Below are 21424 nucleotides of genomic sequence, written 5' to 3' on the forward strand. Positions count from 1 at the left end.
ATTCTCAAAAGGCTTACGCTTCAATGCCTTAAGGCTTATGCCTGACCACTTAGGGGTTATGATGGGGATCAGTATGCCCTACCTATGTCATTTTCAAATGTTGTGATACGTGGATGGCCTCCGGTGTCCACATTTTCTTTGCCGACATGATGACACGTGGACGACCTCTCGATGTCCACATTGGTTCATAATTGTTTATAGATTTTGAATGGATTATTTGGAGACTTGTTTTGAAGACTTTTCAGTGTGAGAAAGACTCGAGTAAAGATGCCGAAGCAAGTCCTAATTCAAGACTCTTGTGGGCCCTACACAGCTCCATTGGGCCCACATAAATTGGGTCTCCCTTTGACTTTTGTTTGTATTTAATTTGTAAACATGCAAGACAACGTGCTTGCATGTGTATGTTAGGAAATTGTGTGAGTATGTCTAGTGAGTTGGAGTGTTAGTAAGTTGTGCTTAGTATTTATTGTGTCTAGAAAGTTAGAGCATTTATTTTGTTAGTAACTTGTAAGGGTAATTAATGTGTCTAGTAAGTTGGTGTCTTTATTATTTGTGTCTCCCATGCTTGTGTGGGAATTGTTAGTTGTTTAATGTCTTTGTGCCCCCATGCGAGCTAAGCTTATTAATGTTTTGTCCCCCCATGCTAGCTAAGCTTATTAATGTTTTGTCCCCCCATGCTAAATATATATATACACCTTTATTGTAAGAACTATGTAGAGAGAAAAGTATTGTCATTGAATTAAAAAGGTTTTTCCTTTGTGAAGCTTGTTAAGCTTTGTCCAATCCTTGTGATTATGTAGTGAGAGGCTACATCATTCTCCTCGGAGATCAGGTGGTGAGAGACCACTATTCTATTTAGCGACTCCATCCCTATCCCACCTTCACGACATCCACATGACCACCACCAAGTTACACCCAAGGCCAACAATCCACCATTCCATTGCAGCATACATATTACATTTCAGAGTTTGCATGAAGGACTTAAAGAGAGTTCTATCTTGTGTAGAATATGGTCAAGTCAACCATCATTTTGATTGGTAAATGCAGCATTCATTTGCATCATTTCATACTTACAGCAGTTCCACTTCCCCTCCATTACATTGCTGCGTTTGTCTCTGTGTTTTAAAGCTTGTTCCAAGGAATTTTCTGACATGGTCTAAGACTTGTGTTGAACAACGTTAAGTCATCCAAACAATTCTCTTGGTAATCTCAGCACTTATTTGAACCCTTATTTTATATTGTAAGCCTTTGCTGGAAATCTGAAATTCCATATTTGATAAGCCCTTTGAATCCATAGATTGCAATATTGATACTTGCTAGTTTAAAATCAATTGAGAGAATATTGCTTGCTAACAATAGAACATATATTCTTGAAATTTTAAATAACATATTTGTTGCATATAACTTGATTCCTTTGTGAAAGAACTCTTGAGACTTATTTCTGAACAGCATCGTACACCGTTTAAAAGTTCAACAACATGTTAAATGAAGCTTGATTTATTGTGTTTATGTTTAGTTAATTGAGTTCTTAAATCAAAGTGTCTTGAGTGTATGTGCTTTTGTGAGGGTTGAAACCGTAGGACTAGGCCACCCTTCCCGTCCTACATCAGGTTAAAACGCCTCACCTTACGCCTTCGCAAAACATTGATTTTTTATGTTTAGTTTCCTGAATGTAATTGTAAAAGAGCTAACAATAAATTCATATTCTGCCAGGGGAGATCGTGTCAAATTAGTAAGGGCAGGAAAGCACCAGGTCAGCTTACTCCCCAAGTGGGTTGAACTTTTTGTCTCCTATGTTATTAACTTATTGCCGTTTTGATGAATTTTTTTGTCATTTAATGTTGAGGTAGCATTTAGGTCACAGTTGAAATTGGAATTGGAATTGGAATCGGAATTCACCGGAATCGGAAACGGAATGTCAAATTCCTTTCTCATGTTTAGTTTGACATAGAATCGTAATCAAAATTGTATTATAGTGTTTGGTATATATAGGCATAGGAATTGGAAATGAGTTTAATTTAACAATTATGTCATTATAGTGCAAAAAATTTATTCAATTAATTTAATATGAAAAATAATATTATAAATATATAATTATTATATAATATTATTTTATTAAGCTATATAATAAATATTTTTTTTTACAATAAAATCATTTTAACAATCATGTACTTATTATACTTTGCATATTATATTTTATCACATTTTTTATTATTATTTTGTTTTAACTACATTACTAAAATTATATTTTATCTTATATTTATAAGTACTATGTTTCAATATGTAATTTCTTAAATGTATATAAAAAATCTCATGCATTATAATACTATAACATAATTTATTGTTTAATATAAAATAATTTATTTTTATTTTTCATGTATTATATCATTATTAAAATTTACTCTTATATATTTTTATTAATGATATTAATAATTGATAATTAATATTTTATCTTATTTTAAGGTTATACATAATAATATAACAAATAAATAATCATATCACAATTATATCATAGTATTCTATAATTGAATACTATTCTATTACTTTTTGTGTCATTATTATATACAATATAAATACTAATAATAATAGTTAAAATATTTTATATTAAAAATACTATTATATATTAAATTTAATGATGTCATGATATTAATATTATTTTTTAGATTTATGTAGTATATATTTTATTAGATTTTATTATTATAATTGACGATAATAATTAGTATTTTGTTTTATTTTATTTTTGAGATTACAAATAATAATATACTAAATAAATAATCATACCACAAGTATATCATAATATTTTAACATTTTATATTATTTTATTAATTTATATATTATAATATTATTATATATGATAAAAATATTAATAATGATAGATTAATACTTATATTAAAATATATAATAATATTTTAAATATTAATAATGATATCATAATATTGATATTATTTTTTAAATTTATGTAATATATATTATATTGTATTAATATAAATTATCATATTATAATAAATAGTGTTTTCAGGAATTAGTATTTGATTTCGGAGTAAGAGTCAAGAATCAAAATGTAAGCAAAAGGAGGAATCCCATTCACCCTAAACATATGTTAGGAATGGAAATTAACCATTCCGATTATGATCCCTAGAACTGATTCCCAATTACCAAACACCACCTGAATTTTGAACTTCATTCTCATTCTTCTAATAAGGGCAGGAAAGCACTAGGTCAGCTTACTCCCCAAGTGGGCTGAACTTTTTGTCTCCTATGTTATTAACTTATTGTCGTTTTGATGAATTTTTGTCATTTAATGTGAATTTTAAACTTCATTCTCATTCTTTTAGTAATTTAATAATCTTTTTGATAATTTAAAAATGCACTTTCACATGTTTGCAAAGCTTAGAACAGACAATAACTCATTACTTAGTTGTTTTGATCGTTGTTCATTTGTGTGTTGCTGTTACAAAGTCTAAAAATAGCGTTGTAGATGTGAAAAGAGTAGGGGATAGAATCATAAAAGTCAAGATGGTTGGTGAAGAGATAATAAATGTCATTAGTGCTTATACTTCTAAATAGGCTTAGCAGAAAACCTTAAAAGACAATTTTGGAAAGATATAGATAGTGTTATACAAGGTATATTAGGGATTGAGAAAAAATCATGGGGGCTGATTTGAATGGACACATTGAGAAGAACAATAAAGGTTAATGATGGGATACATGGAAGACTTGGATATGGAGATAAAAATGAGTCCGGTGATATGATCTTAGACTTTGCCATGCCTTATTACCTTGTTACAATGAATACATGCTTTAAGAAGAGAGATGAACACTTTCACAATATAAAATTCAAAATAGATTCTTTCTCAACTAAGAGGGTAGATTTTTTATCATGTAAGGATTGTAAAGAAAGTTTTAACTGCACAATATAGAGTTCTAGTGATTGATATATGTTCTAAAATATAGACGAAAATAAATAACATAAATCAATGCAAGAAAACTAGGTGGTGGAGCCTAAAGGGAGAAAATGTAATAAAAATTTAAATATAAAATGATCAAAGAGGGCTATTAGGCAATAGGGGATGTTGCAGGTGCAAATAGTCTTTGGAATAGGATAGCTTTATTTAAAAAGATAACAAAGAGATTTTAGGCAAATCTAAAGGAAGATTCTTAGCTAGTAAAGAATGTTAGTAGTGGGATTAAGATGTCCAAAAAGCCATAAAGAAAAAAGAATTTGGTGTAAAATATGGCAAGAATATAGAAACATGCAAAACTTTGGAAAGTATAAAGAGGCAAGAAAAAATAAAAAAATAGCCGTAGGTGATGCTAAACATGGAGTGATTTATAGTTTCTATGTTATATTAGATACAAAAGAAGGGAAAAGAGAAATATTTAAAATTGTCAGAGCTAAAGAAAGAAAGACCAAGGACTAAGGTAATCTAAAATGCATAGAAAATGATGACGATAGTGTCTTTAAATCCTTGTCAAAGAAGAAGACATAAAAGAAAGATGGTGAAGTTATTTTAACAAGCTACATAATGAAAACCAAATTGAAGGGTTAAAACAAATGAAGAAACGACTAAAAATTTGAGATTATTTATTTGCAAAATGAGAATTAATGAAGCTAAGTTGGCATAAAAAATGAAAAATGGAAAAACTATAGGACAGGATGACAACTCACTTGAAGTTTGGAAATTCCTAGGTGGTAATGGGTTTATATTGTTAACTAATTTATTTAACACAATTATAAAATTAAAAAATGTCATATGAATGGAGGAAAAACAGGTTAATACCTATATACAAAAAATAAAGGAGATATTCAAAATTGTAATACCTAACGTGGAAACAAACTTATGAGTCATATAATGAAATTGTGTGAAAGGGTTAAAGACGAAGGTTAGAAATGAGGACCCTTATAAAATCGATTTGGTTTTATGCTTGGGAGATTGATTGCAAAAGTTATATATCTTTTAAGAAGATGAATAGAAAATTTGGGAAAAAGCTTGCATATGGTTTTCATTGACTTAGAGAAAGCATATGGTAGGATACCTAGGGAAGTTCTGTTGTGGATTTTTTTTTTTTTTAATTATAAAGAAAGTATGTAGCTGGTATATTGATGTCATTAAGGATATGTATGATAGAGTGACTAGCGTTAGGATTCTAGAAGGGGAATCTAGAGAATTTCCAACCACAATAGGTGTACATCAAGGTTCTACTTTGAGATTGTATCTTTTTGCTTTATAGATTTGATGAACTTTCTAGGAGTATTCAAAACGAGATCCCTTGGTGTATGCCGTTTGCAGATGATATAGTCTTGATTTATGAAAGTAGGAGTGGAGTGAAATCAAAGTTAGAACTTTGGAGAACTGCGTTAGAGTCTAAAAGTTTTAGGATAAGAAAAATAAGACAGAATATTTAAAATGTAATTTAGTAAAATTAGGAGTATTGGGGAGAAGATTAAACTTGATTCCCAACAAACTAATAACACTAGTAGATTTTGATATTTTGGATCTATTATGCAAGCAGAAGGGAGAATTAAAGAGGATGTAATACACAAAGTAGGTTGGGTACAATGGAGTGCATTAGACGTGTTGTGTGATCGTAGAATACATTGTAAAATTAAAAGGAAATTTCTATAAGACGGATATATGACCAACTATGCTTTATGGATCAAAATGTTGGGCAACTAAGAAAACATGTACAAAAAGTAAAAATTGCTGAATTGCGAATGTTAAGGTGGATGAGTGGTATAACATTAAAAGACAAATTGAGGAACGAGCATATTCGCAATGAAACAGGCATTGCACTGGTTGAAGACAAGATAAGGCAAGGAAAGCTTAGAAGGCTTGGGCATTTGAAACGCATGCCTATTAGTGCACTTGTGAGGAGGAGCGAGTTATTTATTGTTTTTGCCTTCTAGCATTATAAAGGGTAGGGTAGGTCTAAAATAACTTGGAATGAGATAGTGATTATGAATTTAAAAGCCCTTAAGCTAATAACGGAAAATGCTCTTGATTGGGTGAATTGACAAAAAAGGATTCATGTAGCTGGTCGCATCTAGTGGGACTTAAGGCTTGTTATTGTTGTTGTTGTATGATAGAGTGACTAGTATTAAGACTACATGTGGAGAGTCTAGTGAATTTCCAATCACAATAGGTGTACATCAAGGATATATTTTATGCCCTTATCTTTTTGCACTAGATGTGGATGAACTTACTAGAAGTATCCAAAAATGAAGTTTCATGATGTATGTTGTTTGCCAATGATATTGTCTTGATTGATGAAACTTGGGTTGTAGTAGAATCTAAGGTAGAATTATGGAAAGAAGCTTTAGAATTTAGAGGTTTTAAGATAAGTAGAAATAAAATAGGATATATCAAATGTAATTTTAGTCATGGTAGGAGGAATATTGGAGAAAAGATTAAACTTGGGTCAAGAAATTAATAGCACTACTAAATTTCGATACCTTGGATCCACTTTGCAAGTTGAAGGAGAAATCAAAGAAGATGTTATACATAAAGTTAAAGCAGGTGGCTAAAATGGAAAAGTGAATTGGGCGTGTTGCGTGCTTATAGAATACCCTTAAAATTAAAAGAAAAATTTTATAAAACGACTATAAGACTAGCTATGCTATATGGATAAGAATTTTGGTCAACTAAGAAACAACATATCCAAAAGGTAAAAGTTGTTGAAATAAGATGTTAAGGTGTAATGTTAAAAGATAAATTAAGGAATAAACATATTCACAGTAAGTTAGGCATAACACTTGTAGAAGATAAGGGTCGTGTCTTAGATGGCTTGGGCATCTGCAACGTAAGCCAAATAGTACATCAATGAGGAGTGAGCTAGTTGCCCTTAATGGCAGCAAAAAGGGTAGGGTAGACCTAAAATGATTTGGAATGAGATAGTAAGAAAGAATTTACTAGTCATTGTTGGAGGAAATTGCACTCTATCTTGTAAATTGACATAAAAGGATTCATGTAGTTGACCTCATCTAGTGGGACTTAAGGCTTGGTTTTGTTGTTCTTAGGTAGTTAAGTCATAAATGTGTATAATTCCCACCCTAGAACTAAGAGTTTCAACTTGGTTTTTGTTGTATAATTGGGTAAAATGGAAGACCAAACTTCAATGATAGGTCTCTTCTTCTATTTATAATGTATGCCAAGTACAATGCCAATGACCATAATGCCCTTACTAACTCACACTTACAAACATAACTCTTGACACATAATAGTAATAACACTAAATGACTAAATAACCATTAACACTCCGGCATAAGCTGGAGCATGTATATCATATGCTCCTACCTTGTTACAAATGAATTTCATACGAGCACCTCCCCAGGCTTTAGTGAACAAATTAGCAAGATGAAACTTAGACTTCACATGAGTGGTTGTGATGAGCTTTTGTACAAGTTTCTCTCAAATCAAGTGGCAATGAATTTCAATGTGCTTTGTCCACTTTTGGAAGACTGGGTTAGAGGTAGTATGAATAGCAACTCAATTATCATACATCAACTCCATAGACCGAGAATGTGTAAAACATACTTTCAACATGTTCAACCAAAAAGTTCATATTTTGTGTGCACCATTGCCCTATAGTCTGACTCAGCACTTGACCTAGTCACCACAGTTTGTTTCTTACTTATCCATAACACCAAATTACCTCCGTCAAAGATATAGTACTTGGTTATGGATCTTCGCACAGAAGGTTACACAACCCAATATGCATCTACATATCTTTGAATATGAGTGTGACCCTGATCTTGATATGAAAAACTTCTCCCTAGTGCACCTTTGAGATATCTCAAAATGCAAATTATTGCATCCCAATGACTTGTTCTAAGGGAATCGAGAAACTAACTCACAACACTTGTTGCGAAGGATATATTTGGTCGAGTGACTATAAGATAATTTAACTTTCCAACAAGTCTCTAGTATCGTTTTGGGTTAGGCAACAAATCACCCATATTGGCACTAAATTACTATTGGGATCCATAGGTATATCAATAGGTTTGGATCCCAAAAACCCATCTCATCTAAAAGATCAAGAACATACTTCCTTTATGACAAGACAGTTTCTGTACTGGATCTTGATACTTTTATACCCAACAAGTACCTTAATGATCCCAAGTCCTTGGTCTAAAACTTACTATGTGGGAAAAACTTTAGGTTCTGGATGCCTTGATCATCGTCACCAATTATCACAATGTCATCCACATACACAATAAGCAAAATCCCGCACACCGTTGGAGGCCAAACTCAAGTACTACAACACTAAATCAGCCAAACCATGCTCTGGGATATTTTTTTAATCCATATAATAATTTCTTATGTCGACACATTGAGCCTGACTTCCCTTGAGCAACAAACCCAGGTGGTTGGTTCATATATACTTTCTTATGAAGATCACCATGTAGGAAATCATTCTTCACATCCAATGAATGTAGAGGCCAATGATAAGTAGTCACTAAAGAGATGAATACACGTATTGAGGCAAGTTTAGTGACTGGAGAGAATGTGTCTAAAAAATCCAAATCGTATACCTGAGTATATCCCTTAGCAACAAGGCGGGCCTTCAAACAAGCCTCAAAACCATCAGGATTAACTTTCACATTGTATATTCAACGACAACCAACCATAGTCTTATCAGGAGGAAGAGGTACCAAGTCCCAAGTTTCATTATCATGTAGTGTACACATCTCTTCAACCATTGCAGTCCTTTGCCTAAAATGGGATAGGGCTTTAGAAATAGATTTTTGAAGAGTAGCAAAAATAGAGTACTAACAAACAATAATACGAGGGTGACAAGAAATTATAACAAACAAAATTAGAGATTGGATATTGGGTACAAGTGCGTTTACCTTTCCAAATAGTTATAGGAGGATCAACATCATGGGAAATAAGATCATCTATCGAGGGAACTAGAGGCACAGTAGTAGAAGTTGGAGGAGGCTATCCTCCCTTGTGTTTACTTGTACCTGAAAATTGGGATGATCCAAGAGATGAGAAGGACTCAAACTGGATGAAGATGTAGGAGGATTGGGCACAGATAATAGGTTGGGATCTAGAAGGCAAAGCAGAGGAAGGGACTCATCAAGTTCGATGGAACTCAAGGAATCAGATTAATATGGTGTAGATTCAAAAAATTTGACATCAACATAGACAAAGAATTGATGTAAAGTAGGACTATAACATCAATACCCCTTTTGAGTATAGGAATAACCTTGAAAAATACAGTTGCTAGCACGAGGATCCAACTTATCCGTGCTTGGAGTTAACTAATGGACAAATGACACACAATTGAATATACGAGGAGGGAGAACAAAGGATCCTTAGGGAAGATAATTGAATATGAGATTTTACCACCGAGGACAAGGATGACATTTTATTGATGAGAGAGCAAGCTGTGAATGCAACATCACTCGAAAAAACTTTGGGGACATTCATTTGATACAATAGGGTACGAGTGACTTCAAGAATATGCCTATTTTTCTGCTTTGCAACCTAATTTGTTTGGAATGTGGGCACAATAGGATTGATGGATCATACCAGAATTAATCATATAGGTAGTGAATTGGGTACTGATGTACTCCTTAGCATTATTACTACGAAGTATCTTGATTGGCATGCCAAATTGAGTCCTTATTTGAGAACAAAAGGCACAAAAGATATTAAACAACTCAAAGCAATCTTTCATTAAATATAACCAAGTTTTCCTGGAGTAGTCATCAACAAATGTAACAAAGTACAGAAACCCAAGCTTCGATGTGACATGACTAGGACCCCAAATATTGGAATGGACAAACATGAAAGGACTAACCACCCATTTGTTCGACCTAGGGAGCAAAGGGAACATGATGATGCTTTCCCAATTGACAAGACTCACACTCAAGATTAGACACATAACTCAATGTAGGAACTAGTTGTTTCAACTAGTCCAAAGATGGATGACCAAGGCAACAATGGAATTGAGGTGGTGTATTTGCAGTTGTGCTGGCAATGGGTGGAGAAAGCGACTCAAATTAGTAAGGCTCATGAGGCTCATATCATGTGCCAATTGTCTTCCTTATCGTCAAACCCTGAATAACCATAGAATCAGGAAATAAGGTGATAGAACAATTTGGTAACTTTGTAAGCTTACTACTTGACATGAGATTGAAATGGGATTTAGGAATGTATAACATAGAAGAAAAAGAGATGGAAAGAGTAGGGTTTACTGTTCCTATCCCCTTAACAGCGATAGTGGACCCGTCAGCAAGGGTAAGTTGTATGATACTGGAGGATAGGCACCTATTATGACTGGTAGCAAAATCAATAACAATAGGACTGGTGGGAAAAAGATACTGAAGACACATAGACTGTAGGATTACCTTTTTAGGCAAAAGATGCAACGTGATAAGATTGTTGAGACAAGTGATACTGTAGAAACCTTGAATACTCATCCTTTGATATAGTTACTATATGCAGTTCACTCAAACAAGTGACTAATGAGGGAACCATACTTTTGGGATTTGCAAACACCATCCTAACACTCACAAACTTAGATTGATGATACAAGATTAATTACTAGAACAATCAAAACAACCACAAATAACGTGCCCACCATGAAAAAGTCACAAAAAAATCAGTTCAAGGCTGCCACAGCACCAAGAAACTCAGATATAGCCCCAAGAAACCAACACACAGCACTGGAACAATTGGATAGGCGAATCACCGAAACTACCATGGAAAAATACCATCAAACTTATGTAACACTGCCACAGCCTCACAAAAACAGCTTATGAATGCAAAGGTCTTAAAGTTTGATTTCGACTAAAATTTCAAAACTCCAAAAGTACGGAAATTTGATGGAAATTTTGATTTCAATGTCAATTTCGATTTGAATTTGAAAAGATGATGGAAATTAATAGTAATGCATGGAATTCTTTTATGAAATTTCCAAATCGTTAATAGACATAATAATGTAAGTTTTAGGACTGATATATTACAAACTAAATGACTCATTCTGAATTGTGCTTCCAATTGTAGAAGTGTCAAGTTGTATTAAGGATAAGTCTAGGATCGTATTACACATGGACCACTGATTATCAAAGTATTTGTGAAAGTTTAGTAAAAACCTATTGATGTAAAATACTATGTGAAATTCTTTTTGAATTTTTTATGTTTATGAAAACAATAAACAAAATGGAAAGTACTTGAAAAAATTCTAAAATGAGATTGAACTTTTACCAAGATCCCTAAAAATATAAATCCAATAACGCAACCAAAACAAAATAGATTCAATGAAACAACTTATCAAACACCTGGGTTATGGGTTCAACGTCCTTTTCCTTTCACCATTTACAACTTTCCTAAGCTATACTCATCTTTTTGTTAATCCAATTAAGACATTAATAAGATGAAATTTCCAAACCTAAGGTCGAGTAAATTTGCCACATCCAAACGGGACAAAATAAATACTCTCACTAAGCATCAACCGAAATTCATGTAAAAATTAATTGATAAAAATCCTAAATTAAATCTAGGTTTTGTTGTGCCTAATGTCAACAACAAAACTAGAAATAAGAGCAAGCGATTTATCAATGATGTCTTCAATTTTCGGTTTTAGCCAAATAAAAGTTTATCAATAACATCGAAGGAAAACTAATAAATCATGGAAAGCAACCGACATTGAACTACAACTCAAGTTGTAGAACTAAGCCACTCATATTTGCAATCCAAAATCTTTGGATCAAATTAATTCCACAATTACTCATTGCAATAATAAAATAAAAGACAAAAAATCAAAAGAACAATAGACTAAATTAAAAAAAAAAATGAATTACTTCAACCTTGAAGCATTTAAAATAACAAACTAAAAGACAAGAAATTATTTAATCTAATAAACCACTAAAACAATAAAGTAAAAATTAATACCTCCATCCAACATTATACTACTCAAACAATGTATTAAAGCAAACATTAAAATAAAGAAACAAGATAAGAGAGAGAGAGAGAGAGAGAGAGAGTGAGAGAGAGAGATGGCCGAGAGTTTGAGAAGAGGAGGAGTCTCCTAGCTGCTGTTCACAGCGGTGCAGCTCCCCCCCCAAAAAAAAAACCCTACAAAAGCCTAGCTAAAAAGAAACCCTACTTTTCAATCAATTCCTATCCTCTCCATTTACCTTTTCATTTAACTGCTCAAGCCCAGCGCCTCTCTCTGTGCATGCCCAGCTATGTGGTCACATCCATGCGGGCCCCCAGCAATTGCTTTTATTCCAGCAGCCCAACTCCCACTTCAATTCCTTTGTGTTCTTCCCAGCACCCAAGTCCTACGGGCTCACGTCAAGCATGCATGGACAGCCCATTAACATGCTTGTGCACACGGCCCGGCTCACTTTTTCATTTCACACACAGCTCATGCACTTCATTCCAGCAACACGGCAGGCCCAAAGAGACTCCAGCTCACCTTTATGCAAGCCCATGGTTTTCCACTTTTAAATTCTTTCTTGAATAACCAAATATACCAACATTCTCAGGAAGAAAGCCACTATAATATAGAGCAAATAATGCTGGAAAAATCTTCATTCTTGCCAGCTCACCAGTAGGCCCCCCACAAAGCTCACGCACACGGCGCCCATGCACTCTCACGGCCTCACGTCAAGCCCATGCATTCACATGGTACATTCACGTGCATGGCTTTCGCGTGAACTTTAATTTCTACTTTAATGTCTAAAAATTATCCTGCAATAATAAAACATGAGTATCCGTAAATTTTCGGCAAAAATAGGATAATTATTTTAAAATTATCAAATGAGCTCACTGATTAAAATATGAGACATAATTAAGTATTTAATTAAAATAGTAACATTTAATTAATGCATTTAAATACTTATTTACGCAGCTTTGACACATAATCATTAAATACAATTATGTTGTGTATGAGGTGCAATAGTTGTACTTGTAATATAATATGTGCATTAAACATATTTGTAGTATAATGTGTATTAAACATATTCGTAGTATATGTGCATTAAATATATTCTGTTAATATAAATAAATCTTATAAATTAATTATACATTATTCATTATACAAATAAAGATAATTTGGACATGAATGATTAAATAAAATGTTATTGTATGTTGAATTTTTCATATAATTTCAAAAGCTTTTGTAATAATCTTTTGTTTCATTAGGAAAAAAAAGATAAATTAAGAGAGAAATTTTACTTTGCGTCTAGATCTCACATTTGAATTCTAAGGAAATTTCATCATGTAATTAAAATTTCGACAACTTTTGCTCAAATTTTGAGATTTCAATAAATTTTAGATGATTCATTGAAGTTTTATTGAATTTATGCAAGATGGACGTCGACTGCCATTTCAATTTCTACGGTGATGGAAAGCGGAAATTTTGACAGAAATTTTGATAATTTCATGGAAATTTAAGACCGTGATGAACACTACCACTGCTCCAATAGACTCACCATTGAATTTTATTAACACTGAACTACAACTAACAGGGCACCATGAGTGCATGGTCAAAACGAAGATTGGATCTTTGACCAAAACACATACCCAGCAGCTTGATATTTTGGTCTATTGAAGGAATTAGAACATTGAACAAACACATCAAATCCCACTGTTTTAGACCCAATAAACTCAATAACCATTGACAAACAGCTTCACGAAGCATCAAACAGCCATTTCTTGAGTGCTGCACATGAGCAACTTAAAAAGGTGAGATCTTTGGACAAAAAACATAACGAAAACTCTATTAAGATGTTTATAGAGGGATTCGAGCATTGCTGGATAAATTCAGGCCAAAAACATGCCTGAAAGTGGCTTCATGCATAGGCACGTGGGGTCAGCCCTGGCAGCCTTCAATCGGCGCGTGAGGGCCCGGGGCCCTGCCTGGTGATGGGATTTCAGTGGGGGTCAGATCGGCAGTGTCTGTGGGTGACTATGGTATTGTTTTTGCAAAATCTATAGTAGATTTTGTGTTCTTGAACCGGCAGTGCGCCCAGGAAATTTCCAACGAGTGGTCTGACTTCTGGCAGCTGCTGTCTGTTTTCTAGGGCTATAGTGCTGCTGGAAATTCTTCTATGATGGTAGACATGCAGCGGATTTAGGGTTTTAGGCTTCGGTTTTAATGGTGGTTGTAACAATTAGGGTTTAGGTTTCGGAATCAGGCTCTGATACCATGTTGAATAATGGGGTGAAATGGAAGATCTAACTTCAATGATAGGTCTCTCCCTCTATTTATAATATATGTCAAGTACAATACCAATAACCATAATACCCTTACTAACTCACACTTACTAACATAACTCTAATAATAATAACTTTAAATGACTAAATAACCATTAACAGTTTTTTCTAACAAAAGAGCAACAGTACTGCTCTGAGAGCCAATAAGAATAGAATAAAAGAAATGTGACACCCAGTGCACAAAGCTTCCACACAGTTGTGGTTTGGGGATGGCATAACAGGAAAAAAATGGGAAACAAAGATGTGGTCTGGAGAGCCGGTTTGATTTCTATGCATAAAAAGAAGACACAAATAACTCAGCAACAGGCAGTCAGCAAAGAGTGGCACTGTGAGCCAGTGCCACTTGCAGACCCATTATTTCTAGAATGAAAATAATAAAAAATGAAGATAATGAATAACTTTCACAGGAAAAAAAAAAATGTTATATGCTATATTATATGAAGGGATAATGGACTATTGTTTTATTTGGAGATTTTGTGGTGGAATTAAATATCTGCAGAATGATCTTTAATAAAGGAGAGCTCCTACATTCCCATTTATTGTGCATATGATGTTTCTGAGTAGTTCATGCCACTTTAGCTCACAGTGTCTAAATATGAGAATTTTTTTGCAAGAAGGTTGTGGAATATGTTTCTTGTTCCAAATAAGATGGATTTGACATGAAACTTTTGTATGTTCAGGTGGTTTTTCTTGTGAAGGGACCCATTTACTTAGTTTGCATTAGCTGTACAGAAGAACCGTATGAATCACTAAGGGGTCAATTGGAACTTATTTATGGGCAGGTACTCACCTTCCCCACACCCCCCCCCCCCCCCCCACTCTCACCCTCACCCCCACCCCCAGAAGTAAAAGTTACAAAAGATCTCTTTTATGGAGTCTGTAGGGGGAGAAAAGAGAATAATCTTGTGTTAGTTGCTGGTGCTCCTCTTTTGATCTATTTTTATATGGATGCAGATGCTAGTTATTCTAACAAGGTCAGTAAATAGATGTTTCGAGAAGAATCCGAAATTTGACATGACACCTTTGCTTGGAGGAACAGATGTCGTCTTTTCTTCTCTCATCCACTCCTTCAGCTGGTATGCTTTTCTGGCTTCTAGTTAGCTTCCATTTGTTAGGGTAGATATTTTTAAAAATATTCCCTGATTTTGGGGGTTGGCCTTTTTTTCGCTTGAATGTATGGGTACAATGGTCAGATTGATGGGTATGGGCTGCACAACATCTGATGTGGTTGGAATCTTGTGTAGGCTGTGCAAGGAAACAGCAATGTGTGGGTTTCCTGTAGTGCCCTAATGAATTGTACTGAGAGTTACAGACCCAGGTTCAGATGTGTGCATCATTGACATCTATACCAGAACAAGAAACCCACAGAAAGTGAATTTGCTCACCGTGTAATTTATCTTCCCATCACATGGTCATTCTTATATGTAATAAATTATTGTTGTTCAAGCGGGAAAAGATGGTGAGAATACTTTGTAGTTGGGGCCCAATTTCAAATGTCTATACTGTTGAAACCAGAATAAGAAATTCGACCAAAAAGAGAACTTGCGTTTAGTAAATCACTCCATAATTTAGTTTGATAATTATGTCATGTGTCATCATTCCTGAAGTTTCCTTAATTTTTGTTCCTATGGTATCATATGTGTTGTCCTTGTCAAGAGTCTGAAGGGGCTATATAGTCCATTTAACTGGATAGTAATCTTTTGCTGACTCTTTTTTTATAATGATTTTAATTGCTTCAATCATTTGAATGTTTTTGAATATCCATGGATTTAGAAAATTTTACTTCAACTGAAGAAATTCAGTTAATTGTTGAAAGTTTAGGTTCTGTTTAGCTGTTTCAAAATTTGATGGTGTTAATGGAACTTTACTGATTTCTCTTTCTCTCTCTCTCTCTCTCTCTTTTTTTGGTGCACATGCTTGTTGGGGTGGGTGGTTGTGTTTAGGAACCCAGCAACATTTCTTCATGCATACACTTGCCTACCTCTTTCTTATGCAACAAGGCAAGCTGCAGGGGCAATCCTGCAGGACGTTGCTGATTCTGGTGTGCTGTTTGCAATATTAATGTCTAAACACAAGGTGGGTTTTTTAGATGGTTTTATTTTATTTTTTAGAAGCACCATGTCTTCACAGTTGCCTCTTTGGAAGTATTTTATTGGTTAGAGCATCTTACAGCTTGAAGTTCACTTGCAGGTTGTCAGTCTTGTTGGTGCACAAAAAGCGTCTCTTCATCCTGATGATATGTTGCTGCTTGCCAACTTTGTTATGTCGTCTGAATCATTTAGGCAAGCATCTCTTCATCTTCATCAGCTTGAACATGTTGAGAATGTAACATGATTAAGAAGCATTGGAAATATCTGTTATTTCATCTACCAAAAAAGATAATCTGCTATATCTGTTAAACCCTTATATATATGTATAATATATATAAAAGTACAAATGAGTTAAAGGTGTTGAACCTTGTGTTTACAATATCCTTACCTTTTAAGTTGTTTATACAAAAATATCACTATATAGACCTACCTTATAATTGAAGTATTGTATTTGACAAAAATGTTCCTATTCTTAAAATTTGCTTACGTACCCACGTATGGCCTATCCTACATATGATATTATATTTTACCAAAAATATCCTTAACTTTAAATCTATTTACACAGTATATTTTCTGATTACTCAAAATAAATGAATTTATATCCTCCATCGAACAATGTCTTCCCCAAACCAGAAGCTATTAAATTAAAAAACCTCAAGTATTTCAGAAGAAATTCTAATAAAATGATGTAGGGTTGAATAAATTAACACTCTGGATCACTACTAATAATTCTGCAATTTGAACAGCTAATCAAACTAATAAATTGAAAAAATTCCAATTTCACTCATAAAATTTGATGTGGAATGATTAAGGGAAAAATTATTTGGAATCATCTTGTCGAAAATCAATAGCAACATCAAATACAAAATGATTGATACTGTTCCCTTAAGCAATTTAAATTTATGAAAAAAAAAAAAAATTCATCTTGCCCATATCAAAATTAATTTTTATCTTATCCACATATATCTTTTTCCTTTAATAATAAATTAATAATATAAAGGGCAAAAGATGCTGATCTGCCTGCAGGTATAGCATGAAAATGTGGACCTCGTGGTATCAAAATCCCCATTGACATCTTTGACATTTGATTTCCAAAAAAATTCAAAAAACTGATTCTTTTTCCCATTTATTCTCCTTGACATTCATAAATTAGCATAACAATGGATAGAAATGCATCCCCAGTGATGAAGTCCACACCCTTTTTTATTTTTTTTTTGGGGGGGGGGGGGGGTTGTTTAAATAAAATTCATCTCGATTGAGTTTGTACTTTTTAAGGGGGGAGGATTACTCTTTGTTATTATTATTTTTGGTATATTTGAAGTTTGAACAATATTCATGTGTGCCGAGGACAGAATAGTCAACTTGTTAAGATTTTATTTGACTACTTTAGGTAAATTGATGGAAGGGGTATAATGAGTATCCTGGAATTCACTTGTCAATGGAGGTCCGTGGGAATTTTGAAACATTGGGGGTGGCTTGCATCTCTTTGTCAAACCTCAATGAGGTCAATGTGTTTTCCCCTAATATAAATAATTTAATTCTAAACAAACTCCTACTTTTGTTTTCTTGTGGGGGGATTTTGGTGTTAACGTGCATAGGATATAATGGTATATTATATTTGAACCCCACTTAATTCATTTACTATTTAATTTTCCATGTATTAAAGTTTTCATGGGCAATACTCATATATCTTATATAATTATATACTTAGAAAAACCTCTACAAATAAAAAATATAGATGTGCTGGATGTTTTGCTAATTTAAATCATTTCAAGCTGCCCTACATATGCCTACAAAACTACAACCTATCATATTGATATGTCTTCAAAATGTTGTATGAATGCATCTAGCTCTGGTAGTCTTACTATATCTATACATGCTGATCATGCAATAGTATTATCTACATAAACTCGACCTTTTCATATTTGTAAGGATTGTCTCATGCGATTTCATGGTCTATAATATATAATTTTTTCTTTCTTACATTTTAATTTAAAGAATAGGATTCAATTATATGCATTATAAATATCAAAATGATGAATAAGTTTAATTACAAGTAGGTATTATTAATGCTTTAAAAAAATATATAAATGAAACTGGATTGCTATATTTTAAGCTCAAACATAATAAAATAATTTAATCATATGATGGTTTTAGACTTTATTTTTAAATTTAATTTAAAAGAAACAGAATCCATTAGTACTATATGTATAAATATCATACTTCAGTCATGGACAGGAAGTATATAATGTGCAGAGTCATAGATCTACAAGTTTTGAGTGTTGATACTTTAATTTATATACTTAATTATGAAAATTTATTTCTATTTGTTTAAAAAAGTTATAAATTAGGTTAGAAATAATCTAAATATGGCTTTAAATTTCCACTATTTGATAGGTATATTTTTTATAAAATTTGAATAATGTAAAAATTAAATAATTTCAATATATTTGCTCATTGTTATTTAGTTGCAATCATGTGGGTCATCTATCCATTAAATGTTACAGTAACCATTATATATTCTTGTAAGGTGGACATTAAGCAAATCTGTAGACTGTAGCCTTCAATCAATAACTGTTCAAAGAAATTATGAGTTGGCCTATAAGAAAGCCTATAATGCAAGAAATTACAGATATATCCCTAAAGATGCATGAAATTACAGACGCGCCTAAGACACACGAGTATTACAATTTACAAACAACCACCAAATAGTCAATAGTCTTATACTAATTAAACTAAACACAATAAACTGTTAATTAAACCCAATAATCCCTTGACCTGATTTTTCTGAATTAGTTTCCAATAAGGGTTTCCCCATGGTCTTGTTTCTTGCCCTACATTGGTGTTCCTGGAGAAATTTATTAGCAATTTTATTTTGGATGCAGTCCAGTGAAAAAAAAATGATTTCACATAGTTGGATTCTTGTTATTCATTAAGGGCATATCATTATGTATTTTGTGGTTAAAAAACAGTCCTGCAAATGAACAATTGAAAAATGTTTATCTTCTATGGGTGAAGTGAAATTATATCAGATTTGTACAAATGACAGCTCTTCAGATCACGATTACAGTTTATTATTAAATGGTTTTAAAATTTATTCTCTCAGGTTTTTTCTTTAACTTTAAAAAGTGTGCCAGAATGCTTGCATGCGATTATTTTTAATCTTACTCGGTGGCCTATCAAAATATTTTGAAGTTGCATCATGGCTATTGTTTCTGAGCTTACCATTTTTGTTTTGGATAGCAGAACAAATTTTATTAATAGGGTAAGAATTTTCAAGGAGGGAGAAAGAGATATCTCCGAGAGCCTTCAAAGGTCTCCTAATATGCAGCAAGTTATTGGTATTAATTTGGTTAAGTGCAACCATCCAAGTAAAAGCTTTTATTTTGGGGAAAACTTTAACCTTCCAAATTATAGGATGGAGAGGAAAAGAAGAGTTAGAATAGGTCAAGAAATCATAGAATGATTTGCTAGTAAACACTCCCTATTGATCTAGAGACCAAGAGTGAACATCCTTTCCCAAAGATAGGTTACAATTATTCAATAAGGACAGCAAGGAAGACGACAACACCATCTCCCCATCATTTAGAGGCCTCCTAAGATGGATATTCCAAGAAACCAAGGGGCTATTCAAATTGTCAACCAAAAAAGAGATAACTCTATTTGGCTCAGAGCACAATCTGAAAATAACAGGAAAAGAAGTGGAAAAAGAAACATTCCCAAACCATGGGTCTTCCCAAAAACAAATACAGGATCCACTTCCGAGTTCAAATTTAGTGTGAGGAGTGGAAAGAGAATAAATCTGGGAAATAGACCTCCACGGACTCCTCAAGGAACACCTTAAATTAGCATTGGTATCCCACCCATTCTCATCCAAACCAAACTTCTTATAACTCTATGTGACAGGGAATTTTCTTCTGAGGGGAAGCACCATAGCCATTTACCTGAAAGATTGGTGTTTTTAGACACCAAATTACGAAGACGCCCCCCCCCCCCCCCCCCCTCCTCTTTCTTTTTCATACCTACAGACCTCCGCCAGCTCACTAAATGGTCCCTTTGACCCCACACCAGACCACAAAAGTTTTCTCATGATTCTCTCAAGCTTCCTAGCAATCCCCATTGGAATCTTAAAAACAGACAACAAATACAGCAGAATGCTAGAAAGACAGGCCTGGATAAACTTGGTTCTAGCCCCAAGAAAGAAAAGGCCCCCCTTAAATCATCTAATCTCTTAGTCACCCTTTCCAGTTTCCACTACCAGATTCCATAAGTCTGCCTCTCTAGGATTCCCTAAGTAGGTCAAGGGGTTCCAATAAACCACACCCCACATCTGTAGCCCAATCACTAGTTCTCTCAATGGGTGTATTTAGGCTGCTAACCTGCTCTGCCCCATATTAATTTTGAGCCGAGAAACCCTCTCAAAAACTTTTAAGAATACCCAAAATTCTCCTAAATGAAGGATTATGATCCTCAAGAAAGAAAATGGTATCGTCAGCAAATTGAAGACAAGAAACCACCACCCCCTCACTCCCTACTCCTACCCCTTTCACCAACCCCCTATCTACACCCCCTATCCACCATCCTACTCATGACATCAGCTGCAAGGATGAACTAGAAGGGTATGATGGATCTCCTTTTGTAAGGCTCCTCGAAGCAATAAACTAAGATTTGGGTTCACCATTCACTTTAACTGAGAACATTAGACAAGCTGCCCCTAATCCACCTGCGCCAATGCTTGCCAAAACCCTTTTTCACGAAAACTTTATCTAGGAAGCTCCAACTCACTTTATCATAAGCTTTTTCAAAATATACTTTGAAGATGAACCCCCTCTTCTTATTCCTATGAATATCCTTCACCACCTTGTCAGCCACCAAAATAGCATCCACTATTTGCCACCCCACCACTTAGGCACTCTGGGCGCTTGAAATAGTATCTTTAAGTACTTCCCTCAACCTATCAGTAACACTTCAGTGATACCATTGATAGCAATGTTTCACCTAATTTCTTGCCAAATGTTTTTTCATTACTACTAGGTGCCTGGGGCCTTGCTACCATTTGCAGTGGGCAGTAACTGCTCGCACTATGTACTTGCATAA

General features: G+C 33.8%; 1 protein-coding gene across 2 annotated transcripts in view; it reads left to right on the forward strand.

Moving 5' to 3' along the window:
* The window catches only part of LOC131149206 (vacuolar fusion protein MON1 homolog), a 50183-nt gene that overhangs the window by 16359 nt on the left and 12400 nt on the right, over positions 1–21424 (forward strand). For both annotated transcript variants that reach the window (XR_009135170.1, XM_058099452.1), the window contains exons 4-8: positions 1714–1753; positions 14918–15019; positions 15192–15313; positions 16181–16313; positions 16428–16519. Coding sequence is in view for 1 of the 2 variants with exons in the window: in XM_058099452.1 (XP_057955435.1) it covers positions 1714–1753; positions 14918–15019; positions 15192–15313; positions 16181–16313; positions 16428–16519 (489 nt within the window). In the remaining variant the exon portion in view is untranslated. The remainder of the gene's footprint in view (positions 1–1713; positions 1754–14917; positions 15020–15191; positions 15314–16180; positions 16314–16427; positions 16520–21424) is intronic.

This window comes from Malania oleifera, chromosome 2 (genome assembly GCF_029873635.1).
Source record: "Malania oleifera isolate guangnan ecotype guangnan chromosome 2, ASM2987363v1, whole genome shotgun sequence".
NCBI lineage: Eukaryota > Viridiplantae > Streptophyta > Magnoliopsida > Santalales > Ximeniaceae > Malania > Malania oleifera.